General features: G+C 44.4%; 1 protein-coding gene across 3 annotated transcripts in view; it reads left to right on the top strand.

Moving 5' to 3' along the window:
• Positions 1–13,901: 13,901 nt before the first annotated feature.
• The window catches only part of PDLIM3 (PDZ and LIM domain 3), an 83,960-nt gene continuing 76,964 nt past the window's right edge, over positions 13,902–20,897 (top strand). Inside the window, exon 1 of one of the 3 annotated variants that reach the window (XM_073645317.1) lies at positions 13,902–14,215. In XM_073645317.1, the coding sequence (XP_073501418.1) occupies positions 14,123–14,215 (93 nt within the window). In that variant the 5' untranslated portion in view covers positions 13,902–14,122. The remainder of the gene's footprint in view (positions 14,216–20,897) is intronic. The other 2 variants (XM_073645316.1, XM_073645318.1) reach the window with 2 other exon arrangements.

Here is a 20,897-nt window from a genome sequence, read left to right as displayed (position 1 = left end):
CAGAATTTGACCCCTTTTATGATTTGGAATGTAAGAGGTAGCTAATACTTCTTGATATTTTAGGCTATTGATATTGCCTTCCACCTTGCAAATGTTTCAAACACACCCATACTGAATGTAACCCCAGATCATGATCTTTCCACCACCAAATTTAACTGTTTTCTGGGTGTATTTTGGATCCATACAGGCTGCAGTAGGTCTCCTGCAGTATTTGCGGCGGCTGTGGTGTAATTCTACTGAAGATTCATCTGAGAAATCCACCTTCTGCCACTTTTCCAGGGTCCATCTGTTTAGTAGGCTGTGGGACTTTGCAAATGCCACACGGTTTTTTATTTGCCTTTTGTTTAGTTCAGGTTTCTGGGCACTGATTCGACCATGGAGGCCATTTTGAGACAGAATCCTACAAACTGTTCTAGTTGACACAGGGACTTGAGGTGACCAGGCCTGTTGGAGCTTTGCTACAGTGGAAGAGTGTTACGGATCAGGGTGGTGGGACTTCTGCGCTGCGGTGCAAGGAGGGACCACAGGGGCGTAACTAGGTATCAACTCGGACCAACAAAGGTCGTACGGCGACTCAATCGACTCCGTGACCAGGGAAGGACCGAGCAGAGGGACCAGGTGCTACTCTGGGGACCGACCTTGTATGAGAGCAGGTTACTCCCACGGGTCAGAAGGCAGGGACTGACCGGTACAGCAGATGAGCACGGCAGGCAGGCTGACGGGTGATCCGGGCAGACGGACTGGCAGGCACGGCAGGTAACAAGCAGGAGCCTCCAGGTAGGCGGGCTGGTAGACACGGCAGGTAACAGACAGGAGCCTCCAGATAGGCTGGCTGGTAGGCACGGCAGGTAACAGGCAGGTGCTTCTAGGTAAGCGAGCTGGCAGGCACGGCAGGTAACAGGCAGGTGCTTTCAGGTGAGTGGGCTGGCAGGCACGGCAGGTGCTTCCAGGTAAGCAGGCGGACACAGCCCATAGACAGACTGGTGGACTGGACTGTAGACGGACTGTCGGGCTGGAGAGTAGACAAGCTGGCGGACTTGACTTGTAGTCAGGCTGGCGGACTGGACTTGTAGTCAGGCTGGCGGGCTGGACTTGTAGTCTGACTGGCGGGCTGGACTGGTAGTCAGGCTAGCAGCGGGACCTGAGGGCTGAAGCAGAGTATAACACACAAAGCTACAACCTTGCACGGGCACCTCCATTTTGGAGGAGGTGCCCTTTATATGGGAGGTCCTCAGGCCATTGGCCGGGGACTCCTTAGGACGGCACGGAAGGCCCCTTTAAGAAGGAGGGAGTGCGCGCCCTAAGCACAGTGCCCGGGAAGCTGTGCGTGCCGGCAGCAACAGAGGTAGGAGCTCCAGAGGACGCCGGGCAGGGAGCGCGGCGGTAAGTGGGACGGCGTCTCTGCCTGTCAGGGGGTAGAGACGCTGATACTACAAAGAGGGGCTTGCTTTAGATTTTCTAACCAACAAACGTTCCTCCTGAGCAGTTGTCTTGCAGGGTCTGCCGGACCTGGGCTTGTCAAACACATCTCCAGTCTCTTCAAATCTTTTTTAAATTCTTTGTACTTGACACTGAGACACATTAAAGGTGCCAGCCACCTCTGCAGTGGATCTGGTCTTCAGCCTCTTGATAATCAAGGCTTTGGTCGCAGGGTGGATTTTTGGCATGTTGTCAGAGCTCAAGTTGCAGTTCAAGTGAAGGTCTGGGGTGCTGGGTTTCTTTTTATACACACCCACTAATTAACCGATTCTTTACTGAGCACTGGTGAGGATGTAAACTAGGATTGGGTGCATTATATGACCAGGCGACAAAACTTTTGTCTTTCCAAAATCTGACCATTCTGTGTTAATTAAATTATCAATATTTCAGCATTGATGCCAATTTATTCTCTTAAACTAAACCCAATTTTATAGGGTTTCAGCTTTCAAAAGAGTAATTTATAAAACCAATGGATGAATTTAACATCAGGTTATAAGCTTTTATTTACATAACATGGATAAGCGACATAACTTCTGTCAGGGAGTGTATGTCCCCTATCAAGGCACAAAAAATATATTTTATCATACCCACAGACGGCTGTTTCTTGTCTTAATCCAACGCCTCCTCTCTTCTTATGAGCGCTGCCCTCCCTCTTTGCTTCGTGTGGATGACGCGTCCTATGTCATCATCACGGTGACCCCCATTACGCTCCTGCACAGGCGCACTTTTCTCTGCCCTGCCGAGGGCAGAGCAAAGTTCGGCTGTACACATGCGCCAGCTTTACCTACGTGTCATCAGTGGTCTTTTGCCTTTCCTGGCTCATGTGCACTACAGTACTTTGCTCTGCCCTCGGCATGGGTAGAAAGAAGTGCGCCTGTGCAGTAGCACGATGGGGGACACAGTGATGATGACGTTGGATGCGTCCTCCACATGAAGCAGGGAAGGAGGACGATGAGGTGGTGGAGTTGGATCAAGACCAGAGATGCCCATCGGACCAGACTACTCCGTATGTGCCTTGCATAAGGGATTGAGGACATATACACAGCATTCTAGTATGCTGTATCTGATGGTTTATAGGTGCTGGCCGTACTTTATATGGGGAAAACCTGGTAACAGGTTCCCTTGAATTTTTCACATGTTAGGTCATAACAGTGCACCAAGGCTTAGTTGGTGCATTTGCATATTATATTATATTATATTTTAGTAGTGACTAAGTCCCCTACATGAATCTTTATGCAGTCTAATTGTCCCTTTGGAGTGACAGACTCCCTTTCATTAAACTTAAAATTAATTTCGCCCAACGAATGAAAGTTTTGCTTGTGCACCTGGTGATTGACAGCCTGTTTAGATAGATCGATAATCAGTTTCCCATTATCGGCTACAGTGTTATAGGGATTGTCTGGTCTAAAACTACGAATCTGCAGTCACTCTCTGTGACTGCAGACTTGTGAATCCTCACATCAGGCACTGCTTGCTGTGAGGATTCTCCTGTGTCAGGGTTGGGAACGGCAGTCATGTGACTGCATAAAGAGATTTGCATACTTCCAGCCACAATCGGATTGTGGCCGGGAGTATGCATATCACATACTTGCTGTCACATGACCACTGTTCCCGGTGCTGACACTGGAAAATCTTCACAGCAAGCAATGACTTGCAGATTTGTAGTTTTAAACCGGACAACCCTTTTATTGCTCCTTAAAGGGATTGTTTCAAGCTGGAAAGTTATCCCCTATCTGCATGTAGTTGGACCCCCAGAGTTTCCGAAAACTTAAGCAGAGGTCGATCATCCACACTATCGTGTTCCCATTAGAAGTAGCGTGGATGCCTCTGCACCTTTCAACTGAGGCTCTTCAGAACCCGGGCTCTCAGGATCGGTGGGAACCATGGCGGTTGGACCACCAGCGATTGGAAAATAATTCCTTATCCTGCAGATAGGGAATAACTTTCAAACTTGAGAGATCTGCTTAAAATTGTAGTTGGGGCTGACCTGAAACTACAATTGATTGCTGTACTAAACTTGGCAATCTATTCATGCACTAATGGAGGTTCCGGTGATGTATTACTGTACTGACGGAGGTTCTGGTGATGTATTACTGCACGGATGGTGATTCTGGTGCTGTATTACTGCACTGATGGTGGTTCTGGTGATGTATTACTGTACTGACGGTGGTTCTGGTAATGTATTACTGCACTGACTGTGGTTCTGGTGATGCATTACTGCACTGACGGTGGTTCTGGTAATGTATTACTGCACTGATGGTGGTTCTGGTGATGTATTACTGCACTGAGGGTGGTTCAGGTGATGTAGTCATGTAAATGTTGTAATCTTTACTTTATGAGACTTGATAGTACAACATAAAATCAGTGTGCTGAACAAAAATAAAGTAAAAATACAGCTGTCTGAACGTTTGCCAGCTGAACAAGAAATTAACCCCTTTACCCCCCAAGGTGGTTTGCACGTTAATGACCAGGCAAATTTTTACAATTCTTACCACTGTCAATTTATGAGGTAATTACTCTGGAACGCTTCAACGGATCCCACTGATTCTGAGACTGTTTTTTCGAGACATATTATACTTCATGATTGTGGTAAAATTTCTTCGATATCACTTGCGTCTATTTGTGAATAAAACGGAAATTTGGCGAAAATTTTGAAAATTTTGCAATTTTCAAAATTTTAACTTTTATGCCCTTAAATCAGAGAGATATGTCACACAAAATAGTTAATAAATAACATTTCCCACATGTCTACTTTACATCAGCACAATTTTGGAACCAAATTTATTTTTTTAATTAGGGAGCTATAAGGGTTACAAGTTGACCAGCGATTTCTCATTTTTCCAACAAAATTTACAAAACCATTTTTTTAGGGACCACATCACATTTGAAGTCACTTTGAGGGGTCTTTATGACAGAAAATACCCAAAAGTGACACCATTCTAAAAACTGCACCCCTCAAGGTGCTCAAAACCATATTCAAGAACTTTATTAACCGTTCAGGTGCTTCACAGGAATCTTTGGAATGTGGAAGAAAAAAATTAACATTTAACTTTTTTCACAAAAAATGTTACTTTAGGGCCAATTTTTTTTAATTTTCGCAAAAAAATGGACCCCAAAATTTGTTGTGAAATTTCCCCTAAGCACGCAGATACCCCATATGTGGGGAAAAAAACAATGTTTAGGCGCACGGCAGGGTTTGGAAGGGAAGGAGCGCCATTTGACTTTTTGAATGTAAAATAAGCTTGAATAATTAGCAGGCGCCGTGTTGAATTTGGGGAGCCCCTGATGTGCCTAAACAGTGGAAATCCCCCACAAGTGACACCATTTTGAAAACTAGACCCTTCAGGGAATTTATCTAGATGTGTGGTGAGCACCTTGAACCCCCAGGTGCTTCACAGAAGTTTAGAACATTGAGCCATAAAAATAAAATTTTCACATTTTTGCATCAAAAATGTTTTTCAGCCTCCAATTTTGCATTTTCATGAGGGTAACAGGAGAAATTGCACCATGCAATTTATTGTGCAATTCCTTCTGAGCAGGCCAATACCCCATAAGTGGGGGAAAACCACTGTTTGGGCGCACGGCAGGGCTCGGAAGGGAAGGAGCGTCATTTGACTTTTTGAATGTAAAATTTGCTTGAATAATTAGAGGAAGCCATGTTGCATTTGGAGAGCCCCTGATGTGCCTAAACAGTGGAAACCCCCCACAAGTGAGACCATTTTGGAAACTAGACCCCTCAGGGAACTTATTTAGATGTGTGGTGAGCACCCTGAACCCCCAAGTGCTTTACAGAAGTTTATAACATGGAGCCGTGAAAATAAAAAAATCAAACTTTTTCCACAAAAATAATGTTTTAGCCCCAACTTTTTTATTTTCACAAGGGTAAGAGGAGAAAATGGATCGCAAAAAATTTTGTGCAATTTCTCCTGAGTACGCCAATACCCCATATGTGGGGAAAATACAGTGTTTGGGCGCACGGCAGAGTTCAGAAGGGAAGGAGCATTGTGTGACTTTTTGAACGCAAAATTGGCTGGAATTGAAAGCAGATTCCATGTCGCATTTGGAGAGCCCCTGATGTGCCTAAACAGTGGAACCCCCCCACAAGTGACCCCATTTTGGAAACTACACCCCTCAAGGATTTTATCAAGGGGCATAGTGAACATTTTGAACACAGAGGTACGACAGAATTTGATAATATTAGGTCATCATATTGAATAAGTTGTCATTAGTCTTGAGCGCAAGTGCTCGCTACTTGAGTTTGCATCAGGTACTCAGGTATGCACCATGTATCGCGCGTGCTCGAGTGACATGCTCGAGTCCCCGCCCACATGTTTCACGGTTATTAGACACCCAAAAAGACCATGCGGGGTTCGCTCGTGCATGGCAGGCAATCCCCGCAAGGTTTTTTTGGCCGCGAAGCATATGGGGCAGAGACTCGAGCATTTCACTCGAGCACCCGCGATTCTCAGTGCATACCCGAGCACCCGATGCAAACTCAAGTAGCGAGCACTTGTGCTCAATACTAGTCGCCATATCGTCATCTTTTTTTTTTTACTTTTCAAAAAAATCCCAACCCTAACCCCAACCCTAATACAACCCCAACACTAATCCTAGCCCAACCCTAACCCTAACCCCAACCGTAGCCCAACTCTAACCCCAAGCCCAACCCTAACCCCAACCCCAAACCCAACCCTAGCCCAACCCTAACCCTAGCCCAACCCTAACCCTAGCACAACCCTAACCCTAGCACAACCCTAACCCTAGAGTTTATTTTTTACGCCCTTCCTTGTGCGGTATAAGTGATTAGACGACTTTATTCTTCGGGTCGGTGCGATGACAGCGATACCAGATCATATCGGGTTTTTATGATGGACAGCTGTCTCACACTAAAAGACGCATTTTTTTGCAAAATCTATTTTTTGCATTGCCATATTTTGAGAGCTATAATTTTTCCATATTTTGGCCGACAGAGTCATGTGACAGCTTGTTTTTTACAAGATGAGTTGACGTTTTTATTGGTACCATTTTCAGGCACGTGACATTTTTTGATCACTTTCTATTCCGATTTTTGGGAGGCAGAATAAACAAAAACCAACAATTCAGGAATTGTTTTTTTTTTTTTATGCCGTTCCGCGTGTGGTAAAATTGATAAGGCAGCTTCATTCTTCGGGTCAGTACGTTTACAGTGGTACCACATTTATATTGTTTTTCTACCATTTGGCGCTTAACACAATTAAAGCTATTTTATAGAAAAAAATATTTTTTTGCATCGCTTTATTCTGAGAGCTATAACTTTTTTATTTTTCGGCTGATGGAGCTGTATGGCAGCTTATTTTTTGCGGGACAAGATGACGTTTTCAGCGGTACCATTTTTATTTATATTTGACTTTTTGATCACGTGTTATTCCATTTTTTGTTTGGCAGTATGATGATAAAAAATTGTTTTTTGCTTAGTTTTTTATTTTTTTACCGTGTTCACTAAAGGGGTTAACTAGTGGGACAGTTTTATAGGTCAGGTCGTTCCGGATGCGGCGATACAAAATATGTGTACTTTTATTGTTTTGTTTTTTTTCATAACATTTATTGATGGGTACATTATATTTTTATTTTTGGTGGATTTTTTTTTAAATATTTTTATAAAAAAATGTTTTTTGTTTTTTTTTCATTTTCTAACACTTTTTTTACTTTTACACTTTGTCCCAGTGGATCGCCTGTATAGCATAGGAATGGAACACCATCCCTGTGCTATACAGGCTGTCAGCGCTGCAGATGCAGAAGATATTTGGTCATGCACTGTGCATGACCAAAGTATCTTTCTGCTGTCTGGTGACCTGGATTTTGTCATGATGACATCGGGTCGTCATGGCAACATCCGGGAAGCCGCGGCAGACAGTGTTGGACGCAGGCAGGAGAGGTGACTATCGCGATCACCTCCCCTTGCCCCCGCAATGCTGTGATTGACTTCGATTGCAGCATTGTGGGGGTTAATGTGCGGGACCGCTCCCTGCACATAGCACCGGGTGTCAGTTGTGACAATCAGCTGACACCCGGCGGCGATCGCGCCCGCACAGCCTGTGTGCGAGCGAAATCAACAGGGCATACTAATACGTACCTGGCTCTTAAGTCCCAGGGCGTAAGTAGGTATTAGTACGTCCTGGGTTGTCTGATCGTCGGGCTGGCAGCTATCTCGCCCGGCTCTCCTATATACAGGATAGCTCACTCTGCTGAGCGTTCTCGTGTTCTCTATGAGAGCCATTGTTAGACCTCTGTGGCAGCAGCTTATCGGACAACAAAAGGATCTGCAGTCAGAAATCGGACATGCTAGATTCTTTTCTCCCGTGACAATCATCAGTCAGAGCCACCCATACACATTGGAATGTCAACAGAACCTGTTGGTATCAGCGGGTTTGGCCAAATTTAGTCTAATGTGTATGGGGGTCTTTACTATCTGAAGGGTATGAGCACTGTCAGAGCATGTGCACACGACTTTTTAGACTTCTGCGAATCTGTGGAGTTTTTAAGACAGAAGATGCTTCAGGACGTCATTTTGTCCAGAAGTAACTTTTTTTTTTTTGCTTCTTTTTGGTTGTCTTTTCCAACATCTTTTAGCCATCAGTTTTTATTAATTAACTAATTTATTTGTTTAAATTGACCAGTCACTTTTTTTAGCCACTTCATGTCTTAGCAAAATTGAAGTGGTTAAAAAAAATTAATTCTTTTTAGCATATATTTAGCACATTTTCAGGCGGGTTACAAAACGGATCTTTGTGTACAAATGCTGTGTACACATACCCTTAGTCTGACTGATCAGTAGGGGGCGTGACTACATAAAGTGCCTAGGGCAGCATGAATGGCATATACGGCCCTGCCTAGAGCACAGCGTATAATAGTACACGGGGTTACAAAAGAACCCAAGGTAATCTTTTAGCAACTAAAGGCTTCTCTCACATTAGCTAATATTTATATTCAGGAGTTCACCATCAGGATAATGCTGAAACATTGGTGTGCTTGGCTGGATTGCAAGGAGAAAGCCACTGCTCTCCAAAAATAAAATTACTGCCTGTCCTCAGTTTTCTAAAGATCACTTGGACTAGCCAAAAGGCTATCAGAACAATCAGAACAGGTTTTTTTTGTTGGACAAGACGAAATCAGAGCTTTCTGGTTTTAATGAGATGCGCTATGTTTTAAGGAAGAAAAACACTACATTACAGCATAAAAGCCTCATACCATCTGTGAAACTAGGTGGTAGTAGTATTATGGCTTGGGCCTCTTTTGCTGCAATTGGGCCAGGATGGAAAAATGAATTCTGAATTATACCAGCAAATTCTTAGAGGAAATGTCAGGACATTTGTCTATGAGCTTAATCCAAAGAGAACATGAGTCATGCAGCAAAACTACGAATCCAAGCCCACAAGTTGTTCAACAAAAATGGTTAAACAAGAATAAAGTAAAAAGTTTTGAAATGGCCAAGTCAAAGTCCTGACCTCAATTCAATAGAATTGTTGTGGAAGGCCTGGATGTCATTCATAGAAGAAAACCCACCTCCATTACAGATTTAAAGCTGTTTTGTAGAGAGCAATGGGCTAAAATTCCTCTAAGCCGATGGGCATGACTAATCAACAATTGAATGGGGGTCACACCAGATTTTAAAAGGAAAGGTACATATACTTTTACTACTCAAACACATGTGATGTTGGATCATTTTCCTCAATAAAAAAATGGAAAAGTCTAATATTGTTCACTCATTTGTTTGATTTGGTTCTCTATATCTACTTTTAGAACTTGAGTTAAAATCTGATATAGTTTTAGGTCAATAGTGTGTACTAATATGAAAACTTCTGAAGGTTTCATAAACTTTCAAGCTCAACCGTATGTCTGTCACAAGACAATCCCATTTAAGTAATTCTTTTATGATTTTACCATACTGTATATATAGTGTATTTAAAATACTTTTCAAAACTGTGGCACAATAGGGCTTGATTTTTCCAAATTGGAACATTTTGGAAACTGAAAGTAAATTGATCAAATTATTAATGATGTCTTATTTTTATCAGTCATTACTGGTCAAATTTTGGTATTTAGTAACCCAATGAAGATAGATAAAGTAGTCCAAGAATGTGATTGCCAGAGGAATTCTCAATGGATAAAGCTTCCTTATAGAATTAGTATGGTATACAAACACTTCACATTTACTCTTTCTGTGACTGTTAAAAATCTCTGCACCCACAGAGAAAAAATAGCAGATTTTATGAGTAATCCTCACCCATCCGCCGTTAATCCATAATGATGAGGTCCCACGCTGCGAGCAGTGACTTTAGTAACGTTAAAGCAGTTCACAGGTCGGCTCACACAGAGGTTACTGTGAGAACCGCTGCCTGTGACCTGCGGTAACCTTAATTACATCACCGCTCGTCACTGCAGCCGCGTTCTCACGCTAAGCTCATTGTGTTCCGGCTGGCGTGGTGAACGGTCACATTACTGATGTCACCGCTCACCACACCATCTGCATATAGCAGAGTTGGGGATCGTTGTGGGACCTCATCATTAACGGTGGACAGGTGAGGATTACTTAGATTTTTTATTTTTAGGTTAATAAATGGGTAAAAGAGGATAATTGTCAGGGAGTGATTTGTACAATTAAAGGACTTTTCTCTGTGTGTCTTTATTAATTTTGACTTTCGGGGTTAGTAATGAGGGTGTCTGATAGACGCCTCTCTATTACTAAGCCCTGGGCTTCATGTCAGTTGAGATAAAACAGCTGACATCAAACCTAAAACTCACGTGTGCCGGAGTTATTGCGGACCATGCTGCTGGCAAAAAACGCACATGTCTACGTGTTTTGCCCACGGCCACATGGTCCATGGATATACACTGACATGTGCGCAGACTCATAGATTTGAATGAGTCCACTTGTGTAAGTGTTACTGACGTGTGTAGGGGGCCTAAGGCTATGTGCCCACGATGCAGAAATGCTCCGGATTTTTTTCCTGAGCATTTCTGCATCTCCCTGGCAGAAAAAACACATGCGGATTGTACATGCGGATTGTACATGCGGATTGTACATGCGGATTGTACACGCGTTTTTCCTGCCAGGGACATGCGGATGTGAAGCGTTCTTCACATGCATTTCCGCATGCGGGTTGTCAAGTGCTTTCCAAGCGATTTTAGCATCACTTTGAAAGTGCTTGTCAACTTGGTCACAGTATATAAATCCATGCAACCGGCATGGATTTATAAAGTGTGACCGTAAAGAATGGTAAAAAATAAATATCATACTTACCGTCTGATGGCCCCCGGTGTCTTTATCCGATGCGTCCTTGCTTGCCGGCAGCTCGCGGTAGACTAAAGGACCTGCCGACGTCAGCAGTCGCGTGACCCATCACATGACTAAATGACGTCATGGCAGGTCCTTGAGTCCACCGCGAGCTGCCGGCAAACCGAGACAAGGACACCGCGGACCATCAGAAGGTAAGTATAATGTATATTTTTTATTTTAAACTCATGGATTCCGGATGTACAGATGCAGTGATGCGGATTCCATGAGTTTCAATGCAAGTCAATGGCGGCGAAGACGCTGCGCTTCCGCAAAATAATTGGTAGTGCTGCGTATTTTTCCGCAGCGGAAATTTCCACAGCATGTGCACAGCACATGCGGATTATCATTGGGGAACATGGCAGGCCTTCTACCAAGCATTTTTTAAGCATTTCTGCAGCGAAATTGCCGCTGTGGAAATGCTTAAAAAATGCATCGTGGGCACACAGCCTAAGGGAGATTTGCAAACCATAGCTACGAGATGACAGATATTGAAGGTGTATAGACACCTTAACAAACGGTTCTAAACTCTGACTGTATAGGATTACACCAGACAAGGACAGCCACAAGGTCTTCTCTAATGGTTGGTTGTGAAAAGAAACTATTTTAATCAAGACTGCAAATATTAAACATGGAAATGTACAATGTATTTTCTGTGATTAAAAACAGGTACGACCACCAAAACCATGCAGATTTACCTATGCTGCCACTGCTTCTTGTAATATATAAAATATAAAAAAGTGTTTCTGTAAATAGCATCGGAAAGAGCAACATGTCCTAGTATGATACAAAATTATACAGCTGTGTAAACTGAGTAAAAAGTAATATCGACTGAAAATGACTTATTGGGGAAATGTACATTAATCTGGGTCTTAGGGTATGTGCACACGATACAGAAATGCTCAGGATTTTTTCCTGAGCGTTTCTGCATCTCCCTGGCAGGAAAAAACGCATGCGGATTGTACATGTGTTTTCCTGCCAGGGACATGCGGATGTGAAGCGTTCTTCACATGCATTTCCGCATGCGGGTTGACAAGCGCTTCCCAAGCGATTTTAGCATCACTTGGAAAGTGCTTGTCAACTTCACACTATATAAATCCATGCAACCGGCATGGATTTATATAGTGTGTGAATGTCAAAAAATAAAAAAATAAATATATACTACCCTCCGATGGCCCCCGGTGTCCTGCTTCCCTCCGTCCCAGCTGCCGGCAGTGTAAGACTGAAGGACCTGCCGACGTCAGCGTCACGTGACCCGTCACATGACTCTGACGTCAGCGTAGGTCCTGCATTCAACCGCGAAGTGCCCGGGAAGCCTGGAGGACGCAGCACGGGACGCCGGAAGGTAAGTATATATATATATTTTATTTTATTCTTTTTTTTTTTAATGGTACCTGGGTCTGGATGAGAGTCCTCTCATCCAGACCCGGGTACCATCCGCACATTAGAAGGCATGGAATGCGCATCTACATATACAGTGATGCGGATTCCATGCGTTCTAATGCAAGTCAATGGCGGCGAAAAAGCAGCGTTTCCGCAAAATTAATGGACATGCCTAAGGCTGTGTGCACACGATGCGTTTTCAATGCGTTTCCGCTGCGTTTTTGCAGCTGCGGAAACGCCGCGGAAATGCATTAAAAACGCATGGTAGAAGGGCAGCAATGTTCCCCAATGGAAATCCGCATGTGCTGTGCCCATGATGCGGATTTTTCCGCAGCGTAAACGCTGCGATCAAAAATACGCAGAATGTCCATTAATTTTGCGGAAACGCGGCGTTTTCGCCGCCATTGACTTGCATTAGAACGCATGGAATCCGCATCACTGTATATGTAGATGCGCATTCCATGCGTTCTAATGTGCGGATGGTACCCGGGTCTGGATGAGAGGACTCTCATCCAGACCCAGGTACCATTAAAAGAAAAAGAATAAAATAAAAAATATATATATATACTTACCTTCCGGCGTCCCGCGCTGCGTCCTCCAGGCTTCCCGGGCACTTCGCGGCTGAATGCAGGACCTACGCTGACGTCAGAGTCATGTGACGGGTCACGTGACGCTGACGTCGGCAGGTCCTTCAGTCTTACACTGCCGGCAGCCGGGACGGAGGGAAGCAGGACACCGGGGGCCATCGGAGGGTAGTATATATTTATTTTTTTATTTTTGACATTCACACACTATATAAATCCATGCCGGTTGCATGGATTTATATAGTGTGAAGTTGACAAGCACTTTCCAAGTGATGCTAAAATCGCTTGGGAAGCGCTTGTCAACCCGCATGCGGAAATGAAAGTGAAGACCGCTTCATTTCCGCATGTCCCTGGCAGGAAGATGCAGAAACGCTCAGGAAAAAATCCTGAGCATTTCTGCATCGTGTGCACATACCCTAAAAGGGTTCATTTTCAACACGCTAAATAGTTAAAATTACAACGTGCTTGGAAAAAAGCAACTTTGCAATTTATTTGTCATTAAAATCTTCTCCATCCTCAAGAACAAAGGGATTTTTAAATTTATTGTTTACTGCTTGTCACTACAGGGGTGGTTGGTCTCCTAGTGCAGCACTCACAAGCTCTTTCTTGCAAAGCTTGTAATCCCTGCACTGAGGCTAACAGGATCACTGAATCCACCCAGCTTAAATGCCTCTGTTCTCCTCCAATGCTGCAGAGGAAAAGCTGTCTCTGCTTGCATTATTGAAAAGTATACAGTTCAGGCCAGCAGCCAGACAATGGTTCTGGTCCAAACTGACAATAAATCAGGAGCACACTGTCCCCCCCACACCCAGCAAGCAGGAAGCCAGGAGGCTGGGGAGCGGTGCGCTCCTGAAGAATGATATTGCAAAAAAATCTTTAATAAGTGTAGGTACTTAAAATGAAACATTGGATAATCCAAAGTATTAAATTATATATAATTATCCAGGTTCTGGCAACTATCTACATATCATTTGATTGTTCACATTATGCAACAGCCCTGAACCTGAATGAATACATGTTGTCTGGCTAATTTAAGAGTTAATATACTGCAGCTGTAATAGCTGAAGTATCTTAAGGTTTAGGAATGTCAGCTCCCGAACACATCCCTCGCTGTCTTTCTTTTCCCTCCCTCTGTTCATTCTCCTCCACTCATACTCTCTTCTCCCTCGGTCTCCATTCGAGGCTGTGACGTCTGTCTGAGTAAAAGCATAAAGAGAAGATCATTAGGAATCAGGGAGTTGAGCTGTTCTTCCAGCTGCAGCTTGAAGGAGGCTATAATCTTTTGGACTCTGGATCTGAGACTTTTTTCTTTCATTGTTTTTTCTTTCTTTACATCAGTAAATCTTCTAACAGGGAGAGAAAAATGCCACAAAATTTGGTCCTACCTGGACCTGCTCCTTGGGGATTTAGATTGACTGGGGGCGTAGATTTTAATCAGCCTCTAGTTATCTCTAGGGTAAGTAAAATTCCAAAATATACCGTATATTATTTCTTTGCTATTGTCAGTGTTTGTGGACGGAGAACTAGGATGTAGATCTTTGGTAAATGAAAGGGTTGCAGTCACATCTTGGTCCTGATGGCTTAGGAGGTCTATCCTAAAATAGCATGTGACATTTGAGAGGCCCTGTTATAAATTTTACATCAGTGTAAGAGTTATGCTTTAGTCTGTAAGGGCAAAATGAATAGTCTTTGGTGTAGAATAGGTAACACAAGAAAATGGGAATGATCTACATCAAATCGTGACAAGATCAAACTTAAATTTAGATTGTGTTTAGGACTTTTGTTGGAAAATAAGTAGCTACGTCTTGTTTAATATATCAATAATACACTGCTAATTATATAGTAATTACTCAAAGAGAATAGTATGCCAACTTAAAGGGTTATCCCCAAGATATCAAACCGTTATGCTACAGGGACACCCCATGATCCTGAGAATGGAGACTCTGGACCTCGGGAAGAAGTGGCTACGCAGAGCACTGTCTTGAATGGCGCAGGGGTGCAGATGATCAACTTCTGCTCCTTTGTCTAGGGAACTGCCAGAAATAGTGGAGCGCTGTTCTTAGCTTTCTCCAGCAGACTCATTGACAATGAATATAGTGGATGTCGAGCTTGCACCCCTCCTCTCCATTCAAGGTGGGGCTTCCCAGGTTTCAGAGCCACGTTCTTAAGTTTACTGGTGGTCCAAACGGTCTTATCGACACTCATTAGTAAATTATTCCTATTCTATGGATAAGGGGTAACTTACTATCTTGGGAATATCCCAAGTTTTTAATGCATTCAATAAAAATGCATAATATCCACACAAAATTACCAAACACCCAAAACTCAAGCTTATAAGGGCACAGTTTGCATGTAGAAGATAGAAATATATTAATCAATTTTTCATTATTTGACTGCATCATAAAATTGTTGTGCAGTCCTAAACTACATCAAAACACTATACACCATATTTTGCAAGTCAATAGGCGAAATGAACCACAGGCAACCACCGCAGTAGTGGTTGCCTGTGGTTCGTTTGCCCTATTGACTTGCAGAATATGATGGGAATAGGAAATATGCATCTTCGCAGACCTCTCTTCTCAGTCCCTATTTTTGCTCCACTCTCATTCCCAAGAATAGTTTTCCTCTCCTCACTCCTTGGCATATTCTCTCCTCCCATTTTTATTCTACACAACATGTCTACAGTAAGTCGTTCTTTATGCTAAGGTAGTAGCAGGCTGTGCTTCAGCTTACTGCAGGGGTCAAGCTCTGTTCACATGCAGCCTGATGTTCACAGGAGAAGAGTCAATTGTTATGCATGCAGTTTTTACAAAGGGGATTCCAGCATAACAATGTATTAGAAAGGGCTTATTGCCAATCAGAACAATACATTGTCAATCATGCAGTATAAAATAGTCATTGAAAAATCTGTTCCTAACAATAATGGTTATGACTGATCGTACTTGATGACATTAGGAGCAATGGTGGTTTGTCTTTTTGCTGAATCCACTTGTTTCTCAGATTGTATCATTTAGATAAATCTATATATACTTTCAAGTCTTAATCCAACCATCAACATTTCTCACTCAACAATGAATAGGTGATAAATATTAGATTAGTGAGGGTCTAAATTCCACGATCCCATCACCCCCATCAAAACAACAGTGGAGAGAAGTTGTATGTAGCACTTGCAGAGTTTGTGCATAGACACTACTTTAAAGCAGTTCTCAGGTGAAAACAGGTTGTCACCTATTCACAGGAAAGGCGATAACTTTTGATCAATAGGAGTCTGATCACTGGGACCCACGCCGATCAGCAGAAGTGGGAACTTTTATCACTGTTTGGAGTGAGCAGCAGCGTACATGCTCATCCTCCGCTCCATGTAATCCTTATGGGGCTGCAGAGTGCTGTGCTTTGTTTTTCTTGGTTGAACCATGAGGAAAAAATGGAGTGGGTGGGCATATGACCTGCCACGCCATTTTGTAATGGGGATAAAAGTTTGCTGTCAGGGATAAAAATGACCAATCTGATGAATGGTGTGGTATAGGTCCAGACTGGGACACCCACTGATCAGCAAGTTATCACCTATCCAATGAATAGGTGATAACTTGCTTTAACTGGAAAACTCCTTTAAAGAGGTGATCCACTACACTGTGTAATGTCCCCATCAATTTACACCTTTTTAACTAAGTATGGTTGTAAATACCTTCAGCTTCCATATGAGCCTGTGAGCGGCGCTATCACTGACCGCTCAGTCCGCATCACGAAAACCCGGCTGCCGCCACAGCTGACATCCGCTGATGTCACGTCAACTTCTGGATTTGCTGGATTCACCCAGGCGTGACCCAATGGCACGCACCCCCGATTAACTGGGCTGTGGGCGGCGTTTAACCCAGTATAAAGCGCACGCTTTCCCTCTCTCCTCTTCTTTCATTAGACACAAGCACGCGCTGGATACTGGGCTGTGACGTATGGTGAAACGCCGCCCACAGCCCAGTTAATCATGTGGGATGCGTGCCACTGGGTCACACCTGCGTGAACCAAGAAAGTCCGGAAGTTGACGTGACATCAGCGGATCTCAGCGGCGGCTGCAGCCGGGGTCACATGTTACGACTAGTGTTGAGCATTCCGATACTGAAATATCGGGTATCGACCGATATTCGCGGTATCGGAGTTCCGATACTGAGTTCCGATACTTTTAGAATATCGAATACCGGAATCGGAAGTTCCCATAATGCCTGCGCTCTGCAGTGTCTCTGAAGGATGACAAGCTGGATGGCAGCGCACAGCTGCGATCCAGCCTGTCATCAGAATGCCATCCCAGCGTGAGAGAATTCTCCTGCGCTCACGGCAAGCGCAGGAGAATTTTCCCACGCTGTCAGTGACGTGCATGAGGTGAGCCGAGTTCATTGGACATGACTAGTGTTGAGCCTCCCCCGTAGTGTTCGGGTTCGGTTCGTCGAACACCGGGATGTTCGTGGAACTGTTCGTCGAACACTTTAGAACACTGTCGAACACCGTCGAACACAGTTAAAACCAATGGCAGGCAAATAAAAACACATAGAAAACACCTTCAAAGGTGTCCAAAAGCTGACAAACTGCTCAGAAGACACTCTCTTTAAAAAAGCTGGCGGCAATTCAGCATCAGTACCCGACAATTTAGAACAGAAAGAATAGAGCATCACACATAGATTAGATACATAGAAACATGTCAGTCACATATATAATAAGCACAGTGATAGTGTTGATTACTGTACTTGTCATTTAGTGTTAAAATAAAGGATTTATTAAAAAAAAAATTGGCGTGCGGTTCCCCGTAATTTTAGTCTCTAGCGGAGGTTAAGCAGACGGCTGGGGCAGATGTTTGAAGCCTGGGAAGGGGGTAATACCCACAGAGGTTCGCAGTCTACTAATTTCAGCCCCCAGCTGAATACCTAGCCTTTACTAGCTATTAAAATGGGGGATCCCCCAAAAAAATGACGTGGGGTCCCCCCTATTTTAATAGCTAGCAAAGGGTAGGCACACAGCTTGGGGCTGATATTAATAGCCCAGGAAGGGTGCCATGAATATTGGCCCCCTCCCAGGCTAGAAACACCAGCCGTCAGCCGCCCCGGAAATGGCGCATCAATAGGATGCGCCAATTCTGGCACTTAGCCTCGCTCTTCCCACTGCCCTGTAGCGGTGGCAGTGGGGTAATAGGGCTGGGGTTGATGTCAGCTTATAATGCCAGCTGACATCAAGCCCAGGTTAGTAATGGAGAGGCGTCTATAAGACACCCCCATTACTAACCCCATAGTCAAAGTTAAAAAAAAAAAACACAACACCCAGAATAAAGTCCTTTAATTGAAATAAACACACAATTTTTTAATGTTCTAAATTAAACCATACTTACCATCATGCCCATTCCAGCTGAAGCCAATGTCTTCTGCAATAAAAGTAAAATAATAAAGCAACCTCATCCTTACCTTTCCATGGTTCCCAGGACAGCTCCAGCTCTGCTACATTCACATGACAGGCAGGATCGCAGCCGAAAGCTGCCATCCAGCTTGCCATGCCGCAGACACTGAGAAGCGCAGGCATGCTTGCGCTCCTCAGTGTCTGGCTGTGACGGCATCCAGATGAGCCGAGATCATGTCCAATGAACTCAGCTCACCTCATGCACGTCACTGACAGCGTGGGAGAATTCTCCTGCGCATGCGGTGAGCGTGAGAGAATTCTCCTGCGCTCACGGCAAGCGCAAGCGCAGGAGAATTTTCCCACGCGGTCAGTGACGTGCATGAGGTGAGCTGAGTTCATTGGACATGATCTCGGCTCATCTGGATGCCGTCACAGCCAGACACTGAGGAGCGCAAGCATGCCTTCGCTTCTCAGTGTCTGCGGTATGGCAAGCTGGATGGTAGCTTTCGGCTGCGATCCAGCCTGTCATGTGAATGTAGCAGAGCTGGAGCCGTCCTGGGAACCATGGAAAGGTGAGGATGAGGTTGCTTTATTATTTTACTTTTATTGCAGAAGACATTGGCTTCAGCTGGAATGGGCATGATGGTAAGTATGGTTTAATTTAGAACATTAAAAAATTGTGTGTTTATTTCAATTAAAGGACTTTATTCTGGATGTTGTGTTTTTTTTAAAATACTTTACTAGAAATTCATGGTGGTCATGTCTAATATTGGCGTGACCCCATGAATTTCTGGCTTAGGGCCAGCTGATAATACCAAGCTGGCCCTAACCCCTTTATTACCCAGTGAGCCACCGCACCAGGGCCCTGGATGAATTGGGTACAGCGCCAGAAGATGGCGCTTCTATGAGCGTGCCATTTTCTGGGGTGACTGTGGACTGCAATTTGCAGCGGGGGGGGCCAGAAAGCTTGGGCCTCCCTGCGCTGCGGATTCCAGCCCCCAGCTGCCTAGTTGTACCTGGCTGGACACAAAAATAGGGCGAAGCCCCACGTATTTTTTTTTTAAATTATTTCATGAAATAATTTAAAAAAAAGGGCTTCCCTATATTGTTGTGTCCGGCCAGGTACAAATAGGCAGCTGGTGGTTGGGGGCAGCCCATTCCTGCCTGCTGTACCTGGCTGGACACAAAAATAGGGCGAAGCCCCACGTCAATTTTTTTTAAATTATTTCATGAATTTCATGAAATAATTAAAAAAAAAATACGTGGGGCTTCGCCCTATTTTTGTGTCCAGCCAGGTACAACTAGGCAGCTGGGGGCTGGAATCCGCAGCGCAGGGAGGCCCAAGCTTTCTGGGCCCCCCCCCGCTGCAAATTGCAGTCCGCAGCCACCCCAGAAAATGGCGCGTTCATAGAAGCGCCATCTTCTGGCGCTGTACTTCTGGCGCTGTACCCAACTCATCCAGGGCCCTGGTGCGGTGGCTCACTGGGTAATAAAGGGGTTAGGGCCAGCTTGGTATTATCAGCTGGCCCTAAGCCAGAAATTCATGGGGTTACGCCAATATTAGACATGACCGCCATGAATTTCTAGTAAAGCATTTAAAAAAAACACAACACCCAGAATAAAGTCCTTTAATTGAAATAAACACACAATTTTTTAATGTTCTAAATTAAACCATACTTACCATCACGCCCATTCCAGCTGAAGCCAATGTCTTCTGCAATAAAAGTTAAATAATAAAGCAACCTCATCCTTACCTTTCCATAGTTCCCAGGACGGCTCCAGCTCTGCTACATTCACATGACAGGCTGGATCGCAGCCGAAAACTGCCATCCAGCTGGCCATGCCGCAGACACTGAGAAGCGCAGGTATGCTTGCGCTCCTCAGTGTCTGGCTGTGACGGCATCCAGATGAGCCGAGATCATGTCCAATGGACTCAGCTCACCTCATGCACGTCACTGACAGCGTGGGAAAATTCTCCTGCGCTTGCTGTGAGAGAATTCTCCTGCGCTCACGGCAAGCGCAGGAGAATTTTCCCACGCTGTCAGTGACGTGCATGAGGTGAGCTGTGTTAATTGGACATGAACTCGGCTCATCTGGATGCCGTCACAGCCAGACACTGAGGAGCGCAAGCATGCCTGCGCTTCTCAGTGTCTGCGGCATGGCAAGCTGGATGGCAGCTTTTGGCTGCGATCCAGCCTGTCATGTGAATGTAGCAGAGCTGGAGCCATTCTGGGAACCATGGAAAGGTAAAGATGAGGTTGCTTTATTATTTTACTTTTATTGCAGAAGACATTGGCTTCAGCTGGAATGGACGTGATAGTAAGTATGGTTTAATTTAGAACAATAAAGAATTGTGTGTTTATTTCAATTAAAGGACTTTATTCTGGATGTTGTGTTTTTTTTTAACTTTGACTATGGGGTTAGTAATGGAGGTGTCTTATAGACGCCTCTCCATTACTAACCTGGGCTTGATGTCAGCTGGCATTATACGCTGACATCAACCCCAGCCCTATTACCCCACTGCCACCGCTACAGGGCAGTGGGAAGAGCGAGGCTAAGTGCCAGAATTGGCGCATCCTATGGATGCGCCATTTCTGGGGCGGCTGACAGCTGGTGTTTCTAGCCTGGGAGGGGGCCAATATTCATGGCACCCTTCCTGGGCTATCAATATCAGCCCCCAGCTGTCTGCCTACCCTTTGCTAGCTATTAAAATAGGGGGGACCCCACGTCATCTTTTGGGGGGTCCCCCATTTTAATAGCTA

This window comes from Phyllobates terribilis, unplaced genomic scaffold (genome assembly GCF_046119375.1).
Source record: "Phyllobates terribilis strain yellow unplaced genomic scaffold, ASM4611937v1 Scaffold_1__5_contigs__length_1240528914, whole genome shotgun sequence".
In the NCBI taxonomy this organism is placed as follows: Eukaryota; Metazoa; Chordata; class Amphibia; order Anura; family Dendrobatidae; genus Phyllobates; species Phyllobates terribilis.
Note: the sequence above shows the minus strand (reverse complement) of the source record. Positions and strands in the feature narration are given on the sequence as shown.